This window comes from Acinonyx jubatus, chromosome C2 (genome assembly GCF_027475565.1).
Source record: "Acinonyx jubatus isolate Ajub_Pintada_27869175 chromosome C2, VMU_Ajub_asm_v1.0, whole genome shotgun sequence".
Lineage (NCBI taxonomy): Eukaryota > Metazoa > Chordata > Mammalia > Carnivora > Felidae > Acinonyx > Acinonyx jubatus.
In genome coordinates, this window is record NC_069384.1 from 146454081 (window position 1) to 146477191 (window position 23111).

General features: G+C 42.3%; 2 protein-coding genes and 1 long non-coding RNA gene across 9 annotated transcripts in view; 1 reads left to right on the plus strand and 2 right to left on the minus strand.

Annotated features, from left to right (window-relative positions):
* The window catches only part of NKTR (natural killer cell triggering receptor), a 62527-nt gene extending 55422 nt beyond the window's left edge, over nt 1-7105 (minus strand). For 5 of the 7 annotated variants that reach the window (XM_027040801.2, XM_053221582.1, XM_027040800.2 and 2 more), the window contains exons 1-2: nt 6947-7104; nt 6681-6761 (exon numbers count right to left, since the gene is read on the minus strand). In XM_027040801.2, the coding sequence (XP_026896602.2) occupies nt 6681-6738 (58 nt within the window). In that variant the 5' untranslated portion in view covers nt 6739-6761; nt 6947-7104. Of the gene's footprint in view, nt 1-6680; nt 6762-6946 lie in introns of all 7 variants that reach the window. The other 2 variants (XM_053221588.1, XM_027040804.2) reach the window with 1 other exon arrangement.
* A 189-nt stretch (nt 7106-7294) lies between these two features.
* Nucleotides 7295-15287, plus strand: LOC106966671 (uncharacterized). The gene is made up of 3 exons (XR_001428814.3): nt 7295-7555; nt 12931-12993; nt 15151-15287. It is a non-coding gene; the product is annotated as an uncharacterized LOC106966671 (long non-coding RNA).
* SS18L2 (SS18 like 2) lies at nt 14833-21277 on the minus strand. Its single transcript, XM_015062804.3, has 3 exons — nt 21058-21277; nt 20716-20792; nt 14833-18882 (listed from the first exon to the last, which is right to left on the minus strand). The coding sequence occupies exons 1-3, from the start codon at nt 21124-21126 to the stop codon at nt 18795-18797; spliced, it is 234 nt and encodes a 77-aa protein (XP_014918290.1). The 5' UTR covers nt 21127-21277; the 3' UTR covers nt 14833-18794.
* Nucleotides 21278-23111: the final 1834 nt, after the last annotated feature.

Sequence of the window (23111 nt, forward strand, 5' to 3'; positions counted from 1 at the left end):
AACATCCATTCTAAAGTGAATTCTAATCCCCAGAATCACATCGAAAGAAAGAGGTTATTATAAAAAAGCAACAGGTTGCTTTTGATGCAAGTGTTAACTAACTTTACGATGACAATCATTGCACAATATATGTGTATCAGATCTTCATACCGTATGTATGCCTCAAACTTACACAATGTTATATGTTAATCATATCTTAATAAAACCAGGGGGGGAGAAAAAACAAGATCCAACTATTTACCATCTACAAGAAACCTACTTTAAATAGAAGTTAGAAAATAAAAGGACAGAAAATGACATACCACATAAACACTAACAAAAAAAACTGAAGTAGCAGTATTCACATTAGACAAAGCAGGCTTTGAAGCAAGGAAATTAACAAGGGTCATTACATAATGATAAAAGACTCAATTCATTGGGAAGACCTAACAATCCTAAAGGTGTCTGCATCCACCTAACAAGAGAGCCTCAAAGTAAAGGAAGCAAAAGCTAACAGAACTGAAAGAAGAAATAAACAAATCCACAATTATATATGGAGACTTCAATACTCCTTTCTTGGTAATCAACAGAACAAGGAGACAAAAAAATCAGCCAGAATACAGAAATGAACAACATTATTAGCCAACTGGTGTCAAAATGACACCCGTACCCAAACTAATAGAACAACACTATTAGCCAAATGTCAAACTGACATTTATAGAACACTCCACAGAGGGGTGCCTGGGTGATTAGTGAGTTAAGCATCTGGCTCTTGATTCTGGCTCAGGTAATGATCTCACAGTTCATGAGTTCAAGCCTTGCATCAGGCTCTGCTTTGGCAGTGTGGAGCCTGCTTGGGATTCTCTCTCTCCCTCTCTTTCTGTCCCTCCCCACTCGTGCTCTCCCACAAAATAAATACATAAACATTTTTTAAGAATTTAAAAATGTAGATCCACACAAAAGCAGCAAAACAGACGTTTTTTCAAGTGTACATGAGAAATTCACTAAAATAGAACATATCAAACCTTAATAAATTTAAAAGAACTAAGGTCATACAAAGTATATTCTCTGACCACAATGGAATTAAACTAGAAATCATTAACAGAAAGACAACTGCAAAATATCCAAGTACTGTACTTAGAAATTAAAACCCTTCTTTTTTTTTTTAAAGTTTATTATTTTGAGAGAGAGAGAGGGTGTGAGCACATCTGTGAGAACAGGGGAGAAGCAGAGAGGGTGAGAGAGGGACAAAGAGAATCCCAAGTGCTGACAGCACAGAACCCGATGTGGGGCTTGAATCCACAAACTATCAGACCATGACCTGAGCCAAAACCAAGAGTCAGTCACTTAACCAAATGAGACACCCAGGTGCCCCAAAACACTTCTCAATAATTCATGAGCCAAAGATTAAACCTCAAGGGAAATCAGAAAACATTTTGAACTAAAATAAAGTAAGCAATATATCAAAATTTGTGGGGTCCTGCATACAGAGGGAAATTTATAGCATTAAATTCTTACATTAGAAAAGAAGGTCTCAAGTCAACAATCCAAGTTTTCACTTTAAAGAAACTAGAAAAAGAGCAAAGTAAGCCAAAGCAAGCATTAGAAAGGACATAAAGAGCAGAAATCATAAAAACTGAAAAACAGTAGTGGCAAAAAATAAACCAAAATCTAGTTCTTTGAAATGATAATAAATATGATAATAATGATAAACCTCTAGCCAAACAGACCAAGGAAAAAGACAAAGGACACAGATTACCAATATCAGAAATGAAGGAAGAGCTATCACTACAGATCCCACAGATAAACTCACACAAGAAGAAATAATATGAACAGTTCTGCAACTATTAAAGAAATGAAAATTTCAGTTAAAAACCTTCGGGAAAAAAAAATTCCTAAGATATAGTCTGGAATTATTTCAAATAGGAACCATTTTATTGGATTCACAGAGAAAAACTCATATATAAAGACTCTTCCTAGGGTGCCTGGATGGCTCAGTAGGGCAGACAACCCACTCTTGTTCTTGGCTCAGGTCATCTCATGATTTGTGATATAGAGCCCCAAATCAAGCCCCACAAGCATAGGCCTCTGTGCGGAAAACAAGGAGCCTGCTTGGGATTCACTCTCCACCCCCCCCCCCGCCCCTCCCCTAAAATAGAACCTATCAAACCTTAATAATTTTTTAAAAACTATATTTAAAAGAGTGCACGCACTTGCTCACTCTCAAAATAAACTTTAAAAAAGGCATTTTTTTTAATATATACTTGCACTCATTTTGTAGTTTTGTAATTCAAAAGTCTAGTTAACTTGCTATAAAATATACACATCTCCATTGATAGTAATGGGAAATAATACATACTGTGTTGTATTCAACTCAGTTTTTATCAATACTTCTTGATCTCTCATCAATATGGTCAGTATGGCCATTTCTTTTTTTTTTTTTTTAATGTTCTATTTAATTTTGCAAGAGAGAGACAGAGCGTGAGTTTGGTGAGGGGCAGAGAGAAAGAGGGAGACAAAGAATCTGAAGCAGGTTCCAGGCCATGAGCTGTCAGCACAAAGCCCGATGTGGGGCTCAAACCCACGAACTGCAAGACCATGACCTGAGCCAAAGTCGGACACTTACCGACTGAGCCACCCAGGTGCCCCAACAGTATGGCCATTTCTAAACCATCTTTGTTACTACTCTGTATTTACATTAAGCAAATTATTAACAATTCAAGAAGTCAAGAATATCACTTGACTAAGTACTCAAATGACATACTTACTAATGGTTAAATCCTATAAAGTGGGGTACCTCATTTCAAACAATTGAAGTGATCCTTAAAAGCTGTGTAAAAATCAATTACCTACTACTTAGATAATACACTGAAAAGTGCTAAGAGTATTCTATGTGAGACTGAACCATATAAAATTGCCAATTATCAACTGGGTCAACCTAGAACAGTATAAGCATTCCTTGTTATGTTTCAGTGTTCTCAAGACTGCTAGTCACTTCTGTCAGAATGGTATGGTATTATAATGAATTACCTTGGATGTTGGGGACTGAAATTCACACATTTACCAAACATCTTCTATAGATTTTTCATAACAAAGGTTATTTGCAAATCTAGGATACGAATATGTACTAGGAAAGGAGTATTTTATGTATAGAATCTGTTTGTTTTGCTTAACACTTTTTATGAGTATGCTATTTTTAATTCTTAAAAAAACATAAGCCCTGTTATCTGAAACATGGATTCACTATGGTGTAAGGATTAGGATCCATCAAGCCTCAAAATATAAAAACTGAGCACCAAAAACCATAAAATACCTAGGAATAAATCTAACCAAAGAGGTGAAAATCTATACACTGACAACTATAGAAAGCTTATGAAAGAAATTGAAGAAGACACAAAAAAAAAGGAAAAATATTCCATGCTCCTGGACAGGAAGAACAAATATTGTTAAAATGTCAATACTACCCAAAGCAATCTACATGTTCAGTGCAATCCCTACAAAATAACACCAGCATTCTTCACAGAGCTAGAACAAACAATCCTGAAATTTGTATGGAATCAGAAAAGACCCCAAATAGCCAAAGCAATCTTGAAAAAGAAAACCAAAGCTGGAGGCATCACAATCCCCAACTTCAAGCTGTATTACAAAACTGTAATCATCAAGACAGTATGGTACTGGCACAAAAACAGACATTCAGATTAATGGAACAGAATAGAGAACCCAGAAATGGACCCACAAACATATGGCCAACTAATCTTTGACAAAGCAGGAAAGAATATCCAATGGAATAAAAACAGTCTCTTCAGCAAGTGGTGCTGGGAAAACCAGACAGCAACATGAAGAAAAATGAATCTGGAGCACTTTTTTTTTTTACACCATACACAAAAATAAACTCAAAATGGATGAAAGACCTAAACGTAAGACAGGAAGCCATCAAAATCCTCGAGGAGAAAGCAGGCAAAAACCTCTTTGATCTTTGGCCACAGCAACTTCTTACTCAACATGTCTCCAGAGGCAAGAGAAACAAAAGCAAAAATGAACTATTGGGACCTCATCAAAATAAAAAGCTGCTGCACAGCAAAGGAAACAATCAGCAAAACTAAATGGCAACCAACGGAATGGGAGAAGATATTCACAAACAACATATCAGATAAAGGGTTAGTATCCAAAATCCATAAAGAACTTATCAAACTCAACATCCAAAAAACAAGTAATCCAGTGAAGAAATGGGCTAAAGACATGAATAGACATTTCTCCAAAGACATCCAGATGGCCAACTGACACATGAAAAAATGCTCAACTCTGGAAAACAGTATGGAGGTTCCTCAAAAAATTAAAAATACAACTACCCTATGACCCAGCAACTGCACTACTAGATATTTATCCAAGGGATACAGGTATCTGTTTTGAAGGGACACATGCACCCCAATGTTTATAGCAGCACTATCCACAATAGCCAAAGTATTGGAAAGAGCCCAAATGTCCATCGATGGATGAACGGATAAAGATATGGTATACGTATATATATATACGTATATGTATATATATATGGATGGAACTAGAGGGTATTATGCTAAGCAAAATTAGAGAAAGACAAATATCGTATGACTTCACTCATATGAGGACTTTAAGATACAAAACAGATAAGCATAAGGGAAGGGAAGCAAAAATAATATAAAAACAGGGAGGGGGATGAAACATGAGACTCTTAAATATGGAGAACAAACAGAGGGTTGCTGGAGGGGTTGGGGGGGGGGGGGGGCTAAATGGATAAGGGGCATTAAGGATATCTACTCCCAAAATCATTGTTGCACTATATGCTAACTTGGATATAAATTTTAAAAAATGATAAACATGGTTAAAAACAATTTTTTAAAAAGAGATATTTTCACACTGTTCCAAAGGTAAGTCAATAATATTTATGCCACATCCTAAAAAGAGTTTCCTTTTCTTTTGGGTGCTATAAATGTAAATTTGGAAGTACTTTATGTTTATTTCAAAGAGAAAGCAAGTTTTATAATGCATAAAAGATAAAGTAAGTTACATATTGCATTTGTGGAAATGTAATGATAAATGTGACAAGCACTATTTGCTCAATCTGATTTTATGCAACACAGGTAAAAAAAAAAAAAAACAATGCAAATATTTAGGGAATTTTGACACCCATCCATGAGCTTCAACTAAAAATTATCGTCTTTGCCATTTACAACCACCACAAAGAGTGAATGGACTGCTCAACCTAATTATATCAATCTCTTCCCAGTGATGTTTCTCTGTCACAGAATGATTGTGGTTATTTTAGGTGATGTTTTTAAACGATAATATTTTGTTAAGATATAATTTTCATACAGCATATTTAATCCTTTCTTAGTGTAAAGTTTTGTGAATGCTGACAAATGCACACAGTTCTGCAACTATAACAGTCAAAATAAAGGAAAATCCATCAACCCCCGAAAATATTAAAAACTGAGAATGCAACAAGACTTCTAAGATCATAACATTCCTTTGCTCAAAACCCTTCAATATCTTATCTCAGAGTCAAAGTCCTCACTATGGTCTGCAGCCATTTCCTGCTACTCTCCTCGCTCCTCTACTCCACCAGGGGTTTCCAGCAGTTCCTCAAACATGCAAACACACTCCCTCCTCGGGGCCTTTGTACTAACTTCGGTTGCCAGGAATGCTCCTCCAAGGTATCCACAATGGCTCCCCTCCTCATCTCCTCCAGGTGCCTGCTTAACTGTCATCTCAGAAAAGGCTTTTTCTGACCAACATACTAAAACAGTACCCCTACTATAAGCCACTGTATTTTTCCCCCTTGTTTATGGTCTGTCTTCCCCCAAACAGAATACAAACTACAAGGAAGAGAGTCCTTTGTTTTATTCCTTGCTGTCCTCAGTCTTGAACAGTTGCAGGATCTCAGTAAGAATCTGCTGAACAAGACGCTGCACAAAGACTTTCCAACTAAAACTTCTGTCACAGATACGGGGGTGCGGGGGGGGGGGAGGCTAACAGTTCGGAATCCTGAAGGCTCTGCTACGTAGCAACTACTCTTCAGAAGAAAACATTTTATTCTCAATAAAATATACTCACGAACGGCTGCTTTCCCTAAAGGCGAAGCATTAATGCTACGTGCATTCGTGCTGCAAGCCTGTTGGCACAGACTGCTTTGGTTTAAATCGCACAAGACTTTCACAAAGTAATTTTCCCACGAACCAAGAAATTCTGGCTAAAGGTACTTAAGGAAAAATACTACTGGGGTTAACCTACTCATGATATATACAAGGCGTAGGAAAGACAATATACGAGTCCAAACCTCACACAGAGAGAAAAATACCAGAAACACGAATTGGGAGTGTTTGCCCCTAGAGACACTGAGAGAGAAAAAGTCCGAGGATTGCACCCCCTTTATCTTGGCGCCAGGCATGGTACGAACACTCAGTTCGGGGGTGCAGGGCGTAGTGTCCCCGCAAGGGGTCTGGGAGGGCGAGGCCCGGACTCCGAGTAGAATGGGAGTGGTGGATCCGGGCTATAGATTTTCCGTAGAAAATCTCCTTTCCATGGATTTTTCGTTCAGGAGAAAAGGGAGTGCTGACTGCGTCTACCCGCTCCCAAAATGGCTTGGGGGAGGGTTGATGAGGGCAGACCCGTCTCCTTCCCCAGGGACGGTCCAGGCCCCAGCAGGAGCCCAGTCTCCGGCTCACCCGGCTCCCGGTTGATCTCGATGTCGAAGTGGCACTGCGGCCGGTCCTGCGCCCCCATCGCGACCGAGGCGGCGGCAAGAGCTAGGAGAAAGGGGGAGGAAAGCGGTCAGGGCGGGAGCTAGGGCGGAGGCTGGGGCGGAGCCCGCGCCACGGTCGCCTCGCGCCGGCCTGCCTCGACACCACGGGAGGCTGAGACGGGGTCCCCTCCAGCGCCGGACCTCCCGACTCCCAAGTACCGCGCACACACATGCGGGCGAGCTCTTCACCTGGTTAGCCTCCAGCCTGAGCAGCTCCCCGTAAACAGAGGAGAAAGCAATGCCACCGCGGCGGTCGGAGCCCAACGCCACTAACCGACCACCACCCCCTCCCCGGGGCCCGGCCTCCCAGTGCCACGCCAAACCCCGCGAGAGTCGGGACAAATACCGCGAGAGCACTGTCTCCAAGGGGGTGTTTAACTGAAGGGTGCGCGCGCAGGTGGGCGTGTCTGGGGCTCCAGTGGAGCTTCTGGTCCGAAGCTCCCATACCTGAGCTGGTCCTTTTTTGCCCCGCCCCGCAGTCAGTCGCCCAATCTGGGAGCTGAGTTCACGCCTGCACTCTCTACTTCCTCTCGCCCTCTCTTTTTCCGGTGTCGCGGTGCGTCCGTGTTGTCTACACCTGTGAGCAAGCAGTGAGAAATTAAGTCGTTGACGTCTAGTCAACCGACCGATCTGTTTGCCTGTTTTCCTTTTCGCAAGGAGTAGTTAAGACGCTCTCCTCCTGTTAGACTGTCTCATTTCAAAAGCCTTTTAGGTTGAGATGTGCGTTCGTTCCCTCTTTGGCTCCAGCGTCCCCGGAATAGTTTTCTGCTCGTGGCCATTCTACTTCTTTTGTGAAGGGTCAGTTCAAGACCTTTCCCGTTTTTTTATTCCTTTTCGTCTTATTGAATGCGAGAGTTCTGTGTACAAATGTTTTGTTAAACGAGTGAGACGTATATGTTCTAAGTACAAATCTTTTTTTCATATATAATTGCGAATGTTTTCTCCTCAGCTGGGCCTTTTCGTTGTTTAGACGGTGGTTGTGCGAAGCAGTTTTTAATTTTAGTGAAGGCACTTGATCAATTTCTCGTATGGTTTGTGCTCTTTCTGTGCTAAGAAATCTCTGCTTACCCCAAGCTCCTGAAGATTTTCTCCTGTGTTTTCTTCTAGAAGTTTTATAGTCTTAATTTTTGCGTGTAAGAATACGATCTATTGGAATTTTTCATTGTGGTGCCAGGTAGAGGGTGAGGTTCATTTGACACCCCCCCCCCCCATGAAAACAGAGTAGTTCCACCACCCTTTGTTGAAAAAACTGCGTTTTATCAATTGAATTACCTTGGTTTTGCGACCACTTATTATTCTATTTCTGCACTTACTTTGTTACACTCACTCTTCCATGTACCTATCTTTATGCCTGGGCCACACTGTTTTGTTTTTGTTTTATTTTCTTAAAACTGCAGGGGCGCCTGGGTGGCTCAGTCGGTTAAGCATCCGACTTCGGCTCAGGTCATGATCTTACGATCCGTGGGTTCGAGCCCCGCGTCAGGCTCTGTGCTGACAGCTCAGAGCCTGGAGCTTGCTTTGGATTCTGTGTCTCCCTCTCTCTCTCTCTGCTCCTCCCCTACTCATACTCTGTCTCAAAAATAAATAAAACTGTTAAAGAAAAAATTTTAAAACTGTAAAATCCACATTGCCTAAAATTGTCATTTAACTCAAGTGTAAAATTTGGAGACATTAAGTACATTAACATTGTTGTGCAACCATTACCACCAATCTATCCACAGAACATTTTTCATCTTGGAAAACTGAAACTCTGTATCCAACTGTATTCTCCCCTCTACCCAGCCTCAGGCAACCACTCTTCTTTTGTTTTTTTTTTTTTTTTTTTTTTTTTTTTTACTTTATTATGGTAAGAACACTTAACATGACATCTACCCTCTTAACAGACTTTTAAATGTACAATGTGGTATTGTTACCAGTAGATAAAATGTACAGCAAGTTTTTAGAATTTATTCATCTTTCATAGGTCAAATTTTGTAACCCTTGATAGCAACTGGTTTCCCCCTCTTCCCATCCCCTGGCAACCACTATTTTATTCTTTGAATAAGTTTGACTCTTTTAGTTACCACATACAGGTGGAATCATGCAATATGTGTCTTTCTGTGATTGACCTGTTTCACTTAGCATAATGTTCTCAAGTTTCAACCCTGTTACCACATATTGCAGGATTTCCTTCTCTTTTTTTTTTTTTTTTTAAGGCTAAATAATAACTGCATTGTGTGAGTATACCATATTTTCTTTATTCACCAGCAGATGGACACTTGGGTTGCTTCTACCTTTTGGCTATTGTGATAATATGGCTATCGGGAGGAGGGTACAAATATTTCTTTGAGAGCCTACTTTCAATTCCTTTGGGTACACACCCAGAAGTGGGATGGCTAGGTCATAAGCTAATTCTGTTTTTATGAGGAACTGCACTATTTTACACACCCATCAGCAATGCACAAGGTTTCGATTTCTCAGCATCCTCCCCAACACTTGTCATTTTCTGTTGTTGTTTTGTTTTAATAATTGCCATCCTGATGAGTGTGAAGTGGCACACTGTTTTGATTACTGTAGCTTTACAGTAAATTTAAAACTCAGGGTCATGGGGCGCCTGGGTGGCTCTGTCGGTTGAGCGTCCGACTTCAGCCAGGTCACGATCTCGCGGTCTGGGAGTTCGAGCCCCGCATCAGGCTCTGGGTTGATGGCTCAGAGCCTGGAGCCTGCTTCCCATTCTGTGTCTCCCTCTCTCTCTGCCCCTCCCCCACTCATGCTCTGTCTTTCTCAGCCTCTCAAAAATAAAGAAACGCAAAAAAACAATTTTTTTTTTTAATCAGGGTCACTCAGGTGGTTTCTAATTTGTTTTTGCACTTGTGCCACCTTGTAAAGTACAGAGACTTTCTGCACCACAGTGGAAGTGCTGTCTCTGTCAGGTTGCCATTTCCACCTCTCTAAAAGTCCAGTATCTCTATCAAAGCAACAGTCTCCTGCGGTTCACATTTGTAACCTAGGCTGAATTGAGAAGTTAGTGGTCCTGGGTCTGATTTTGCTTACAGTGTTACAGCTGACCATTTATAGGTTTGGAAAAAAGTGAAATGTACATTGCCTACTTTGAGATGAAATGGGTTGGTAAAACTGACTTTCATACAAAGACTTGTGGAAGGAAGAAAAGCATTGCCGTGGGGAATAATTTGTAATTACTATGCTTTGGGGCAGCTGACTTCAATGTAACTAGACTTTAGGGCTCTGGAATGTAGTAGTGTACTTAATTTGGGGAGTATTTAAAATGCATTAAATCTCCTGGAATTCGTTTTTATCTTGCCACTCCACTAAAGTCTCCTTCCTCCCCTCTCCTCCTCCAGTAAAGTCTCCTGATCAAATGATCTGGGGCAAATCACTTTGATCCTGGAGTTCAGTGACTTCATCTGGAAAATAAGCAGGATGAAATACATTCTAAGTTCCCTCCTTGCTCAAAATTCTTTTATTCTGTCCTGTGAATTAAAATTATATTTCACATGATTTGAGCATAAGGTATGCTATTCAGTCTGTGGTTAAGGTGAAGGAACTCTTGGGAGAAGGCAGGCCTAGGGCCAGCATGCGCCAAAAGGACTGATACCTCCTCCCTCTTCCTCCAGAGTAGAAAATTCATATCCAAGGAGTTTACAGACTCAGGCTTGATTTGGAGAACCTTAGTAGCAGGAATATTCAGGTATTGATTCTGAGTTTTAAGCCTTTTACAGTGGGATCACACCAGCAGTTGGCACTTTAATGGATAGGACCCTGGCAAAACTAATCAGGAGTGCTGGCCGGGAAATTTAGATGAAACATAATTTTCTAGAAAAGAGAAATTGCCAAAATTGACTCAAAAGAAATAGAAGGCCTAAATAAACTAGCAACCATTGAAAAAATTGAATTAGTAACCCCTAATTTCTTTCCAAACAACTGTGTAGGACATTTTGACATAGCCAGATGGGAAATTTGATAATGGTCTAGATAGTAGGTGAAAACAAGGAAACACACTTAATTTTGTTAGCCATCTAATAATGAATAATGAACATAAGGATAATGACATTTTGGTTATGCAAGAAAATGTCCTTTGTTTTTTAGATATATATAATGAGTGAAACAAATGTGGCTTAATCTTGATAATTGTATCTAGGTGAGAGGTATATGGGGATTTTTGAGCAAGCTATGTTCTCTACTTTTATATTTCTTTGAAATGACTCATAATAAAACCATTATGACCAAACATAGTCTTCCTTTCTGAAAAACACAGGTTCCACATTGGTTCATAGGCACATTTTACCAGACCCTTAAGGATCAATAATCTTTTCTCAATCACAATATTTTAGAAAATGGAAAAAGAGAGCTACCTAACTTATCTTGTTATACCAATACCAAAGACAGGGCAAGAAAGTTATAGACCAATCTCATTATAAACATAGATTTAAAAATCAAATAAAATATTAGGAAATAGAATGTAGCAGCATTTAAACCCCTAAATGTTCCTGACCTAGTTGGCTTTAACTCTGGAAGGCAAAGATGGTTCAAGATCAGAGAATCTATTCATATAATTGATCATATTAACAGAATAAAGAAAAGGCATATAATTATCCCAGTGTATGGTGTACTGGTTATCTATTGCCTCTAAGTTCCTTCAGTATATCCACTATAATACAAAGGGATCCCTACCAAAGTAACTTTTATGTTTTTATAATTTAGGGAAAGGAGAAAAAAGGTGAACAAAAGGGAGAAAAGGAATCCAGTGAGAAGATACATATACAATTCTACCTTATTTGCTTATACCATTTTTTAATTAAAGGATATCCTATATCTTAAATAGGAAATTGTGCAGAAAAGAATTAATAGGCCTAAGACTGCTATCTTTAGAAAAGCCTGCCTAAAAGGCTGCTCTGTGGGTGGAATCAGGGAACTTGAATGGTAATCAATTTCCTGTGCCTATTGAAAACTTCAGTTGAATGATTAGAATGCTTTATTATGCCTGAACTATTTTAGCAAACGATCTGCTGAACACCTGTTTTCCTTCTGTGGATCTGGAAACTGGGTATGTACTAGGCAGAGGATATATACGTATGTGACCAGCCCCCAGTAAGAACTTTTGGCACTCAGTCTCTAATGAACTTCCCTGGTAGACATTTCTCACATGTTGTTATGATTCATCCCTGGAGGAATTAAGCTTATCCTGTGTGATTCCACTGGGAAAGGGACGTTTGAACCTAGTTTCCTCTGGGTTTCACCCCATGTGCCTTTTCCCTTTGCTGATTTGCTTTGTATTCTTTTGCTATAAAAAGTTATAGGTATGAGTATATATGCTGAGTCCTGTGAGTCCTCCTAGCCAATCATCAAACCTAAACATAGCAAAAGAAGTATTACCAGAATTTGGTAACAATATCTATATTGAAATTTTTTAAATACATTTTTTGAAATCCTAGATTTATTCTTTTGTGGAAAACAAGTAGACTTCCATTTTACAGAAAAATGGACATTTTGAGAGAATAACATTCTCATGATATTAGTCAAGAGCAGATGGGCCTTCCCCCGGGAGTCAGAGGACATGGCTGTGGCAGATCCCAGCATATATTCTTATAGCCTGGAAATCTGAGGGGAAGGCACTTTTTCTGCCAGCACCAGTGAGAAAAATCCCAGCGAGAGATCTGTTGAATTGATGAGGTTCATATGTCCATCAGTCTTGATGGTCACAGTAGTGGGCAGATACCGTGACTGATCAGCTTGGGTGGTGCCAATTACCAGGAGAAGCACAGGGGTATGGCCGCACAGAAATGGCCACTGAGGCAATGGCTGCAAACTAAGAAGTCACCTTAATTGTGGATACTACACATCTGTTGGCCTTTTAGGCAAGTGGCTTTTTTGCCACTAACTTGCTTTATTTTTTTATTTTTTTAGTGTTTTTATTTATTTTTGAAGGAGAGAGAGAGACAGAGCATGAGCAGGGGAGGAGCAGAGAGAGAGGGAGACAGAGAATTTGAAGCAGGCTCCAGGCTCTGAGCTGTCAGCACAGAGCCCGACGCGGGGCTCGAACTCACAAACTGTGAGATTATGACCTGAGCCGAAGCCGGACACTCAACCGACTGAGCCACCCAGGCGCCCCGTCACTAACTTGCTTTAAAGCGTGATTGTATTTTCACACATGTCTAATGCTTCATCCCCTTCAGCAGGGAGCTTGGCTCCCATCAAATGCATACGAAAAACTCACGACAACAAGCACTTCTTGTCAGGTAGGTTCCTCACTTTATGTTGATCAACTTGTTCTCTGATTGCAAACTCTAAATTGGTCCTAATGATGCTTTTTCTAGACACTAATGTTTGCAAGTAGACAGGGTTTGGGTAAAAAATTATCTGCTCTGGTGCTAATGGAAGCTATATTTGCTAAGCCAGTCCATCTGGGTCTACCTACCAAGGGTAAGGCATTAAACGACTGGTATCTTGGTTATTTCCTTCAGAAGAAGACTCTGAGATGATGGTTTGAGTACAAGTTGAGTGCAAGAAGTGGCCCTAGGAAACTCCATTCAGAGGATGGAGAAGTGAAACAACGAAGATAGGCAGTAAAGCGTGTGCTACTAATAAATCGGCTACCATAGTGGGTGATTAGAGCCTAATCCTGATGAGGAACTCTGGCAACTAGTACACAAGAAACATCTTGGAATTATCCCTACGGAGGGGTGAGGAAGCTGGGATGTTAATACTCCATCTACTGAGAGTCCTGACTTGAGAAGCTGTTGCCAGCATGGTAATCTCCAGGTTCTTCTGGTCTACGATGCCTGGGCAAGGCAGACGTCTAGTTTTAGAAAAAAGTCCTCAGGAATAAAGATACAGATATGGACTGTTGGGAGTTGGTTGCAGCACAATTAAAAGAGTAAATAAAGTTCAAGAAATGAGCGTGGGATGCTGGTAGCTTCTGCTACAACGGGCAGTTTTTTGTTTGCAGACAAAAGGGTGCTCAGGAATGGAAAAGCATAGACTTTTTCTGTAAGAAGCACTTGCTAGTTTCCACTTGGAATCCCTGCAGCTTCAATATATGGACAATTTCTCAGCATCCTCAGTGCTGCATAGTGCCCTGGTCCGTGCCTGGGTGTAGGCCTCTTTTATCTTGTCAGGCTTATTGGGAGCTCCCTGAAAGCACGACCCAGTGCTCTGTCTCCTCTAGTTTCCTCACTGGAGAACCCAGCACAGGCCTGGCCAAACGAGAACTCACGTTCTAATTGAATTGATGACCACATAGGTGAATACTGCTCTATACATGGACTCAGGAGAGAGAGAGAAAAGAAAAGCCAGTTGGAATGAAAAGTCTTTGCATAGCTCTTGCTTCTGCCTGCACTGCTGGGTCCCTCGATGGTCATGTGTCAGATTCCTTGTTGTTCATATCTCAGCTGCAACGTCACCTCCCTGGGTCATTCCTGACTCCATTACTTAAAGTGGCCACCCAGACACTCTTTAGCACATTACCTTGTTGTAATTCTCTGCACAGCACTTATTGCCATGTGAAGCTTTCCTTGATGGTTTATATTTTGTTGCTTGTCTCCCCCAGAAATACAGGTTATTTATACCGTGTTGCCTTCTTTATATAAGAATAAAGTTTCCATGAGAGCAATGACATTGTCTGGCTTACTCACTGTAGTACCTTCAGCACACACTAGTGGATCAGTAAATATTTTTTTTATGAATGAATTTATCACAAACAGAAATGAAAACAAACAACTTCCCTTTGGGCCCTAGACTCTTATTAAAAAGATTTACAATGGGACACCTGGGTGGCTCAGTTGGTTAAGTCTCTGACATTGGCTCAGGTCATGATCTCACAGTTTGTGAGTTCGAGCCCTGCGTCGGGCTCTGTGCTGACAGCTCAGAGCCTGAAGCCTGCTTCCGTTTCTGTGTCTCCTCTCTCTCTGCCCCTGCCCTGCTAGTGCTCTCTCTCTCTCTCAAAAATAAATAAACATTAAAAAAATTTTTTAAAAGATGAAAAGATTTAGGAAGGAAAGAAATGTCCCAGTGACTGAAGGGAATATCTAGATTCCGGAAGAATCTGTGGGATTTTCATTTGGAAAAGAGGTAACAGATAACTTCTTAAAATCGCTTTTATTAAAATAGAATCAAAACAATATATGTGTGAGGTAGAGTAACAACAAAAATGAAGATACTATGTGTCCAGCTTAAGAAATATAGTCAGGATCACCTTTAGTAATGGATGTTTATTACAGAGGCTCAAGAGTATATGAGATAGCACTGAACATCATTTCCTCCCTAGCCATATTGTTACTTATGGTCCCCAAAAGTCAGACTGCAATGTCAAAAAGCCTCATGAAGAAGTGGGAAAAAATAGCTTAACATTTTGTGGAATAAACCTGACTTCAAATTATCTGCTCTCTTTGTTTTAGCTGCCATATCCTCATCTCGGGAGAAGGTGATAATGACATCAGTTGCCACAGTTGCAAATCCTGGGAAGCAGGCTTGGAAACCCAAGAGAAAGGCCCAGGCCCTATGTAGGCTTTTGGGAGATCAGCTTGACCCCGAGAGCTGGAAAAGGGCTGACAGGCAGAGTGGAGGCTTAATCTTGAAGCAGGAGATCCTCTGAGAAAAGCAGTTAATACAGTCTGGTCAGGTTTGGTCTTTACCTTTTTAAATCACCTTTCACAACTATATTGAGTCCTGGGTCCCCTAAGAGGGATGGTAGGTGCTTCCCTCTGAAGCAGACTGGTAGAGATGGGCTGGGGCGTGTACCATAACAGCTAAGTGGCCTGTGCCAACTTCTCCAGTGTGTCTCTCCAGAAAAGGGCCCTCTGGAGAGTCTGGCAATTTTCTGGCAATTCGGGTAAACTGTGGCTTAAACAGACTTGGCTGTTTCCAGAGGCCTCTGATTTGCCCTGATTCAGTTGTCTACATGCGGACTGATATATCCTTCCAAGAGACGAAAAGAGGGGAACACAGCAGGTCACCAACTCCTTCCCTCTAAGGGGGAACTGGACTTTGTCTTTACGGCTATTCCCCCTACTGCACAGGAAGCTACCCTAAACTGCCATAGGCCACACCGGCGTGCTCAGAACCCATACACTGGAACCTCCAATGCTCTGTCACAGACCCTTGCCTCCCGTGCCAGTAGTGGACAGTTCCTACAAGGTCAGACTCACATTGTGCTAGCAGAAGCCCATCGGAGGGGCTGCCATGCAGCTTTTTACTTTCTTCCTCCTCTGACATCTAGGGCCCACTTGGCCACAAAGGCTGCTTGTTAGTACAGAGGAGCTAACTCCCCTGGAGGCAACCCCAGCCAGGGTCTCTCAGGCAGACACTTCTGAGACGTTTGTATGCTTTTAGGTCCATCCTTCTGACCCCTGCCCCAGAATTGAGCCTTTATTGCCTATAGCGGTAACTTTGATAACACACTTGCTTAGCGGTTTTTCCTTCTTCTCTGTCTCATCGTCCTCATGGCCTTATTCCTGTTTCCTGAGATCACCTCCCAAATAAACTATCTGCACCCAAGGCCTTGTCTCAGGCTCTGTTTTAGGGGAGGTCCAAACTGAAACATCAGCTGGCATTTTTATTCCAGCTCGAGCCAAGCCCTATGTGAACAGGTCAAGCTGCCTAGTAAAGGGGGCAACTGCCATCCAACTCCAGCTGATGGTTGCCATGTGGACCTGCAGGCCCAGCACTGCTAGAAATTCAGGCTTATTGGGAGACCCTCTTTAAATGTTAGCACCTAATTCAAAACTAAAAACATTGCATTGTGCCCACCATATCTGCTAAACAGATCAGGCCCACGAGCAGACCACATCGTATAGAGTATGGGCACCAACCCCATGAACAGTGGGGGAAGGAGTCGTTCATTAATGGACTAGAACTCTAAGGATGGAAGAATGGGGGAATGAGGAAACAAAGAACTGGCTTCTTCCCAGATTAGAGAAGGGCCAGAAAGGGCCAGAGCCCTTAGATAACACATCAGAGCTAACACACATTGAGTGTTTACTATGTGCCCAGCTCTCAACCACATTACCTCAATCTTACAACCTCAGGAGGCAGATACTACTTTCATTATCATCGTATTATAGGTGAGGAAGCAGCGGTCAGAGGTTATGATAGAGTTGGGACTCAAAATGAGGCCTCTCTAGGTTACAACCCTTAACTCCTACAAAAGGAGCCAGGCACTGGAGGTTTTAATTTTGGGTTCACTTAGGAAAATCTCCTCGCTTCATTTTACAGAGAAGTCTCAAAGAGGAAAAGGTCTTTATTGGACAAAGCTAATAAAGGCAGGAGGGATGATAAAATAGAAAATCACCGGTATGCAATCCCTAACGAAATAATAGATCAAAGCTAGGCAGATCATAATTTAAGTCAAAGACTATTGGGCACTTGATGGATAAATCAGGTCGTTCCTGATATAATGCAGAAGCAAGTACCTCTTACCTCCTATGTTGTATACTTGCCAAAAATACTAGAATCTGAGTCTGAATGAGCCTCTAGATCTACCAGTTTACAGGAAAAGTGGGCAATACTGGGACATATTTAATAACATCATAGGGATGCAACTAGGCAGATCTAGAACATGATTAATTTTAGGGCATATCACCTAGTTTTGCCAACAAATGGCAATGAAGACAAGAAGGGGAACTGCTAAGTATTTTTACAGTGATTTAAGGGATGTCAACAAAATGCAGTGTTATGAAACTTGTTTGGACCCAGAGTTAGACAAGTCAACAAAAAGACATTTTGTGATAATTGATGGAGTTCAGGACATGCTACTCCAAAACGTGACACCTTGGTGTACTGAATATTTTAAGCTGAAGGAATCTGAAAAATGAGATGCTGGAAGGATTTTCTGACCTCCCAAGAAGCAAGGTCATGAGACCCCATGTGAGAAGTGCCCTCCTTATACCCAGAAGAAAGGAGCATCTTTATCTTTTAAAAAGGAGGGACACTGAGATTTTGAATGAAAAGGCCATGCTAAGTTCCCCTAATTTACTACGCTGCACTCATACCCTACTGTTCCACCCACAGTTTTCCACAACTTTCTACTTTTCATCAAATCTAATATAAAAGTGTTCAGGTTTAACTGGTTTTTTGGGTCTTCATTTCCTTATGAAGCCCTCCCATGTCACATCAAACTTAACTTATATGCTTTTCTTTTGTTAACCTGTCTTTTATTATAGAGGCCCAGCCAAGAACCTTAAAAAGATAGGTGGGAAAAGATATTTTTAAAAAGTATTTTAAAAGATATTAGATGATATTAAATAATTAAGAATTACTATTGATTTGGTTAGCAATGATAACGGTGTTGTCACATATATACATATTTTTAAGACATGTATTCATTGTTGAGGGGTGGGGAGGGATAGAGACAGGGAGACACAGGATCCCATGCAGGCTCCAGACTCTGAGCTGTCAGCACAGAGTACGATGCAGGGCTCGAACTCACAAACTGTGAGTTCATGACCTGAGCCAAAGTCAGACGCTTAACTGACTGAGCCACAGAGGTGTCCCGTTGTTACATATATTTTTAAGTCTTCACAGTTTTTCCAGAAGACCAAATGGAACACTTATTATATGAAAACCTCTATACCTCAATAGGAGTCTTTCATGGAAAGGCGAGCTTTATTTCAAAGCAACCTGAAAAAAATCGTCAGGTCCACAACTACAAACTGGTAGGAGGGAGCACACAGTTACACATCCATTCGGCAGGGCCTCAGTTAGGAGTCTTGCCAATTCCTGTTGATTGCCCAACATCTATTCAGTTTCCTCTTCAGGTTGAAACTGAAAAGGTTGAATTGAAGATGCCCATGATATCTTTGTTATCGAAACATCCAAACAGGAAAGAGGACATCTGGAGTCAACTTAATCTGCTTAATTATTAAAATAAATATTTACGCTGCGAATACAGTTAACTTAGTAGCTTTCTTCACCTTTTCACATTTTTAAAAGAGTCACAGAGGTTTCATTCATGTTTCAAGCAGTTGAGTTGGTAAAAATCCTATCTCTACTTCATAGGAAATGGGTTACCCTCAATTACTCCTTATGAGAGCCAGCTGAAAGATTATTCCATTGGTTTTGAAGGGCTGGTGGGGTTGGCATCTGCGATGGTAGCCAAATAAATGAGATTTCTGTGTAACACATGCTGGTACCTATGGGTAAAAAACAGGCAAAAATCAGAGGCTTGTTTTTACTGAACACTAACAAAACACTGGAAAGGAATTTACCCACCCTAGTGGAATAGCTCATCTATTGTTTAGATGATTTAGTATCATCAACCTCCTTATTTAACACCAAGGAAAATATATCCAGCTTCTTACCTGTTTGCACTTATACTTCCATGGCTACCTCTCTGGGCCAAACCACTCCCCTTCTTGCCTAGGCTATTGTATCGGGCCAGTCTCATAACTGGTCTCCCTGCTCTACCTTTGACTCCTAAGTAGCAACCTAAGGGATCATTGTACAGTATAAGACTTGCAATACCTCTGATTAAAACCCTCCAAAAGCTCCCATCTCATTCTGAGTAAAGCTGAGCCTTCCAGCCCTTCTGATGGCCTGCAAGGCTGTAAGATTGGGGCCTCCAGTTACGTCTCTGATCTCAGCTCCTACCACTTTCCCTTTGCTCACTGAGTTCTGGCTGCAGTGTCCTCCTTGCTGTGATTTGAAGATAACCAGCGTGTCCTAGCCTAGGGGGCTTTTCCACCTGATGCTGACTCTGCCTCACAAATCTATATAGCTGGCTCCCTCACCTCTGGTGTCTGCTCAAATGTTGCATCAGGTATACCCTGTGTAAAATGGCATTCCTTCTCCCTCACTTACCCTGGTTTATTCTTATTCAAAGCACTTACTACTATGTGCCTAATTGTATGATTTCCTCCTTCCAGCTTCTGGAGTCTAGAATGTAAACTCTGTAAGAGCAGACAAGGTACCTGATTTGGTAAAAAGCAAAGCTGGTTTTGGTACTGATTCCCCAGTAGCTGAAACAGTGTCTGGTACTCAGTAGTACTTATAGAATGTCTGTTGAACAAACTTAAAGGGACAAAGCACTTCAAAGGTATCAATGTGAGCTTACTATAGTAGTGATTCTCAATCAGGTGACAGAGGTCTCTACCTAGGAAGGCAAATCAGACTAGGAGGGCAGGAAGCATGGCCTATGCAATGTGAAAAAGCCCACCAGGAAATTTTGATAACTTTCTTATGTATAGGTTGAGAATCGCTACACCAAATGGAATGTTTTGCAACTTTTATATAGAAAAATGAGAGTTTACTATAAACTGTAAAAAAGCAAATTGTCAGATGCCAGAATCAAATGCAAAGACTTACACAAAGATACCTCTACTATGCCATTGAGCTATTCAGTGAGGGATTGTGGGTGATTTTTTTAGGGGGTGGGAAAAGCATGGCTTTCTTAAACATGTCTTCAGTAAGAATGAAATAATATAATAATAAACGGAGCATAATTCCTGGACTACATTTAGAAAGACTATTTTCTCTCATTTTGGTATATAACTAGAAAACACATTCAATTACTGTGCTGAATGTGCCTTTGGCTTAACTTGTAAGTCTTTTATGGTCCTTGTGTGCATTACAGACTGCGAGTTAGAAAATGAAAGGGAACTAACTTAACAGTCAAATGGTCTGACCCCCTCAGAAAAAGGATGAGCTGAGGATCCATGATGAGCAAGGGGCCACAGCGCTCATCTCCCGAGACTAGTTTTCCACGTGATCTACTCCCCACCCCTGTTGTCATCAACTGACATGTCTACCTGAAGGAAGTTTGCAGTGAGCATAATTCAAATTCAAAGAGGGTGCCACATCTGACTCCAGGCTTCACAATGTGCTGTCTGTGTGGTTTGGAGCAGGTAAGTAACCTCTGAGCCTCATCGGGGATCAGTCACCCAAGACTCCTAGTTCAGGTCAGCTTGCTGTATCACCACACTGGTTTATCCTCCTCCCAAAAGTTGGGAGGAGGGGCGGGTACTTACTGGACGCACTCATTCGCCCGGCCTTTGTTCTGATACTCCACGATACAGCGGATGAGCTGGTCATTCTCCTCCAGGAGCTGAAAGACCAGAGAAAGGGTCAGCGCAGTGCGTCATCGGAACGGCCAGGCACACTGCCCCCTAGTCTCTTCAATGCGGGACTGTACTGCCCAGTGTTCTTGCCGACTTCGTTCCGGTCTCACGCCACACCGCTGCAAGCCAAGCCCCTACGCAAACCCACCACAAGCCTCAACTGGGATGCTGCTCACTCTAGGAAGCTTCCCGAACCCGAACCCTTTCAAGATCTCAACGAAGGAACTTCTCTCCGCCCTCGTTAGCGCTCACCCGCTGGATCGTCTCCTGATTAACTTCCGCCTTGCCTTTCAGCCAGTCCGGTACGAAGGCCACCGACATCCCGAGAAGCCAGGTTGGAACCCGGTCTCAGGCCCTGAGGACCCCCGTGCATCTAAACCGGAGCCAACCGGCAGCCCCAGGCGCACTACTACTGAAGCAGGGACCCATGTTAGGTGGGGCCTACACTCTCGACGTTGATTGGGTCCTCCCGGTGACTGGGAACAGACGGAACGTCCTTTGTGATTGGGCGCGCAAGAGCGATGGTCAGAGCGTCAGCCTCGGTCCCGCCCCCTGGGGCTCAGCGCTGCAGGCGCTCGATTGCATTTGCGCAGTCTGGAGAGCTAGCCTCGGGGGCGGGGCCCGGGCGTCAGCTCCTCGCCTTTTAGGCGCTGGGTAGTCTATCTGCAGGAGCACCTTGCGTTGGGTCACACGGGTATTGTGGCTGGAAGCCAGATATCTGGCTCCAAGTCCACTCCTCCCCATTTCGACATCACTCTGGTGCCTCCAGATACGCGTCTGGAACGTGAACCCTGGCCATTGCCTCCTGCCAAGCCAAACCCTGCAGGTAGTAGGAAAACACTGCTGTTAGCTTTATTCTTTGCTGAGGAAGAAACTTGTATCTACACCTATTTTTCCTTTGGGTAGTAACAAAGCTCACTAGGTTTACGGCCCTAAAAAGAACTGTTATTTTCTCCATTTTACAGATGAGAAAATAGGTTAAGTAACCTGCCCAAGATCTCACAGCCACTAAGGGCAGAGCCAATATCTGTACACGGGTAGTATGGCTTTAGAGCCCTCGTTCTTAACTTACTACTCCATACTGCCTGTGCACCATACTGCAGAGGTGGCTTGCTGCAAGATAAAAGAAGGAAGCTGGTCCTACCCTCCTGGGCCACATAGTTACTGCTGGCAACCGCTGACACTCTGAAGTGGTTGTCTTCTCTCTTGTTCAACCCATCCATTATGGACATGGGAACAAGGCTGGATTTCCCTGCAGCACAGGGTGAACAGCAGCCACATCATTTAGGAGGAAGATCTTCGAAGCCTTTACTCAAAAGGGATCTGGGGGGGGGGGGGCAATTCTGCCTCATAGAGCTTCATTTCCCTGAGTAGTGGCCCTGATCCAGAGCAGGCTCATCTACTTTGCTGGGCTCTCCCTCCACAATTCCCTTAGTGAACCCTGTGAGGAGGCAGCTTTCATTCCATTTCACAGAGGAGTAAAACCCAGTGAGAAAAGTGGGGCAACATACCTGAACTGGACCAGGACTTCAGGGCTTCCTGGTTCCCAAGCCTGTACTATTAACCCCAGCAAGGCTCTCTCCCTGGGAAAAGTCCCCAAAGGCTCCACAGAAAACAGACAGATGTCTCAATATGAAGAGGAAGTAGAGGTTACCCAAGTGACTGGCACTCAGAGTCTGGACTTTCTCCTAGGAACCATGGAAGCTATAGACAGTTTTAGGCAAAAAAGAAGTGAAGTCAGAGATGCATTTTAGAGTTTTCCTTAAAAAACAAGCAAACAACTACGGAGAAGGCTACTTGCTGCAGGTGTGCAGGCCGGAAACGGTGGAGGAGTGAAAAAAATGTGTGCATTTGAAAGACATTCGGAATAGACTTGCCAGGTCTTAGTGAATTAATGGAGAAGGGAGGGAGAAGGAGTAATTAGGGATGACTTCTGGTGTCTTGGTTTCAGCAACTGAGAGACTGGTGATGCCATTTTTGGAGACAGGGGACAGTGAAGGAGAAGTTGGACTGGAAGTGAGAGAGTGATCAATTCAGCCGTGGACACGTGCATGCAAGGTGATGTCAGACGGAGATGTAGAAGTCTATGGCTGGCTATTTGGGTCTGGAACTCAGGGTCAAGGGCTGGGCTGGCGATATAAGCTTTGAGGGGCATCACTTGTGGAAATGGAACCATGCAGTGGATAAGACTGCCCAAGGAGAGTGACTTGGTTTCTCTCATGGCCAAGGAAAAGAGGCTACAGAGGAGCATGGGGGAGGGGTGGGGAGACTAGAGATATAAGAGGAAATCAGGTGGGGGGGGGTCA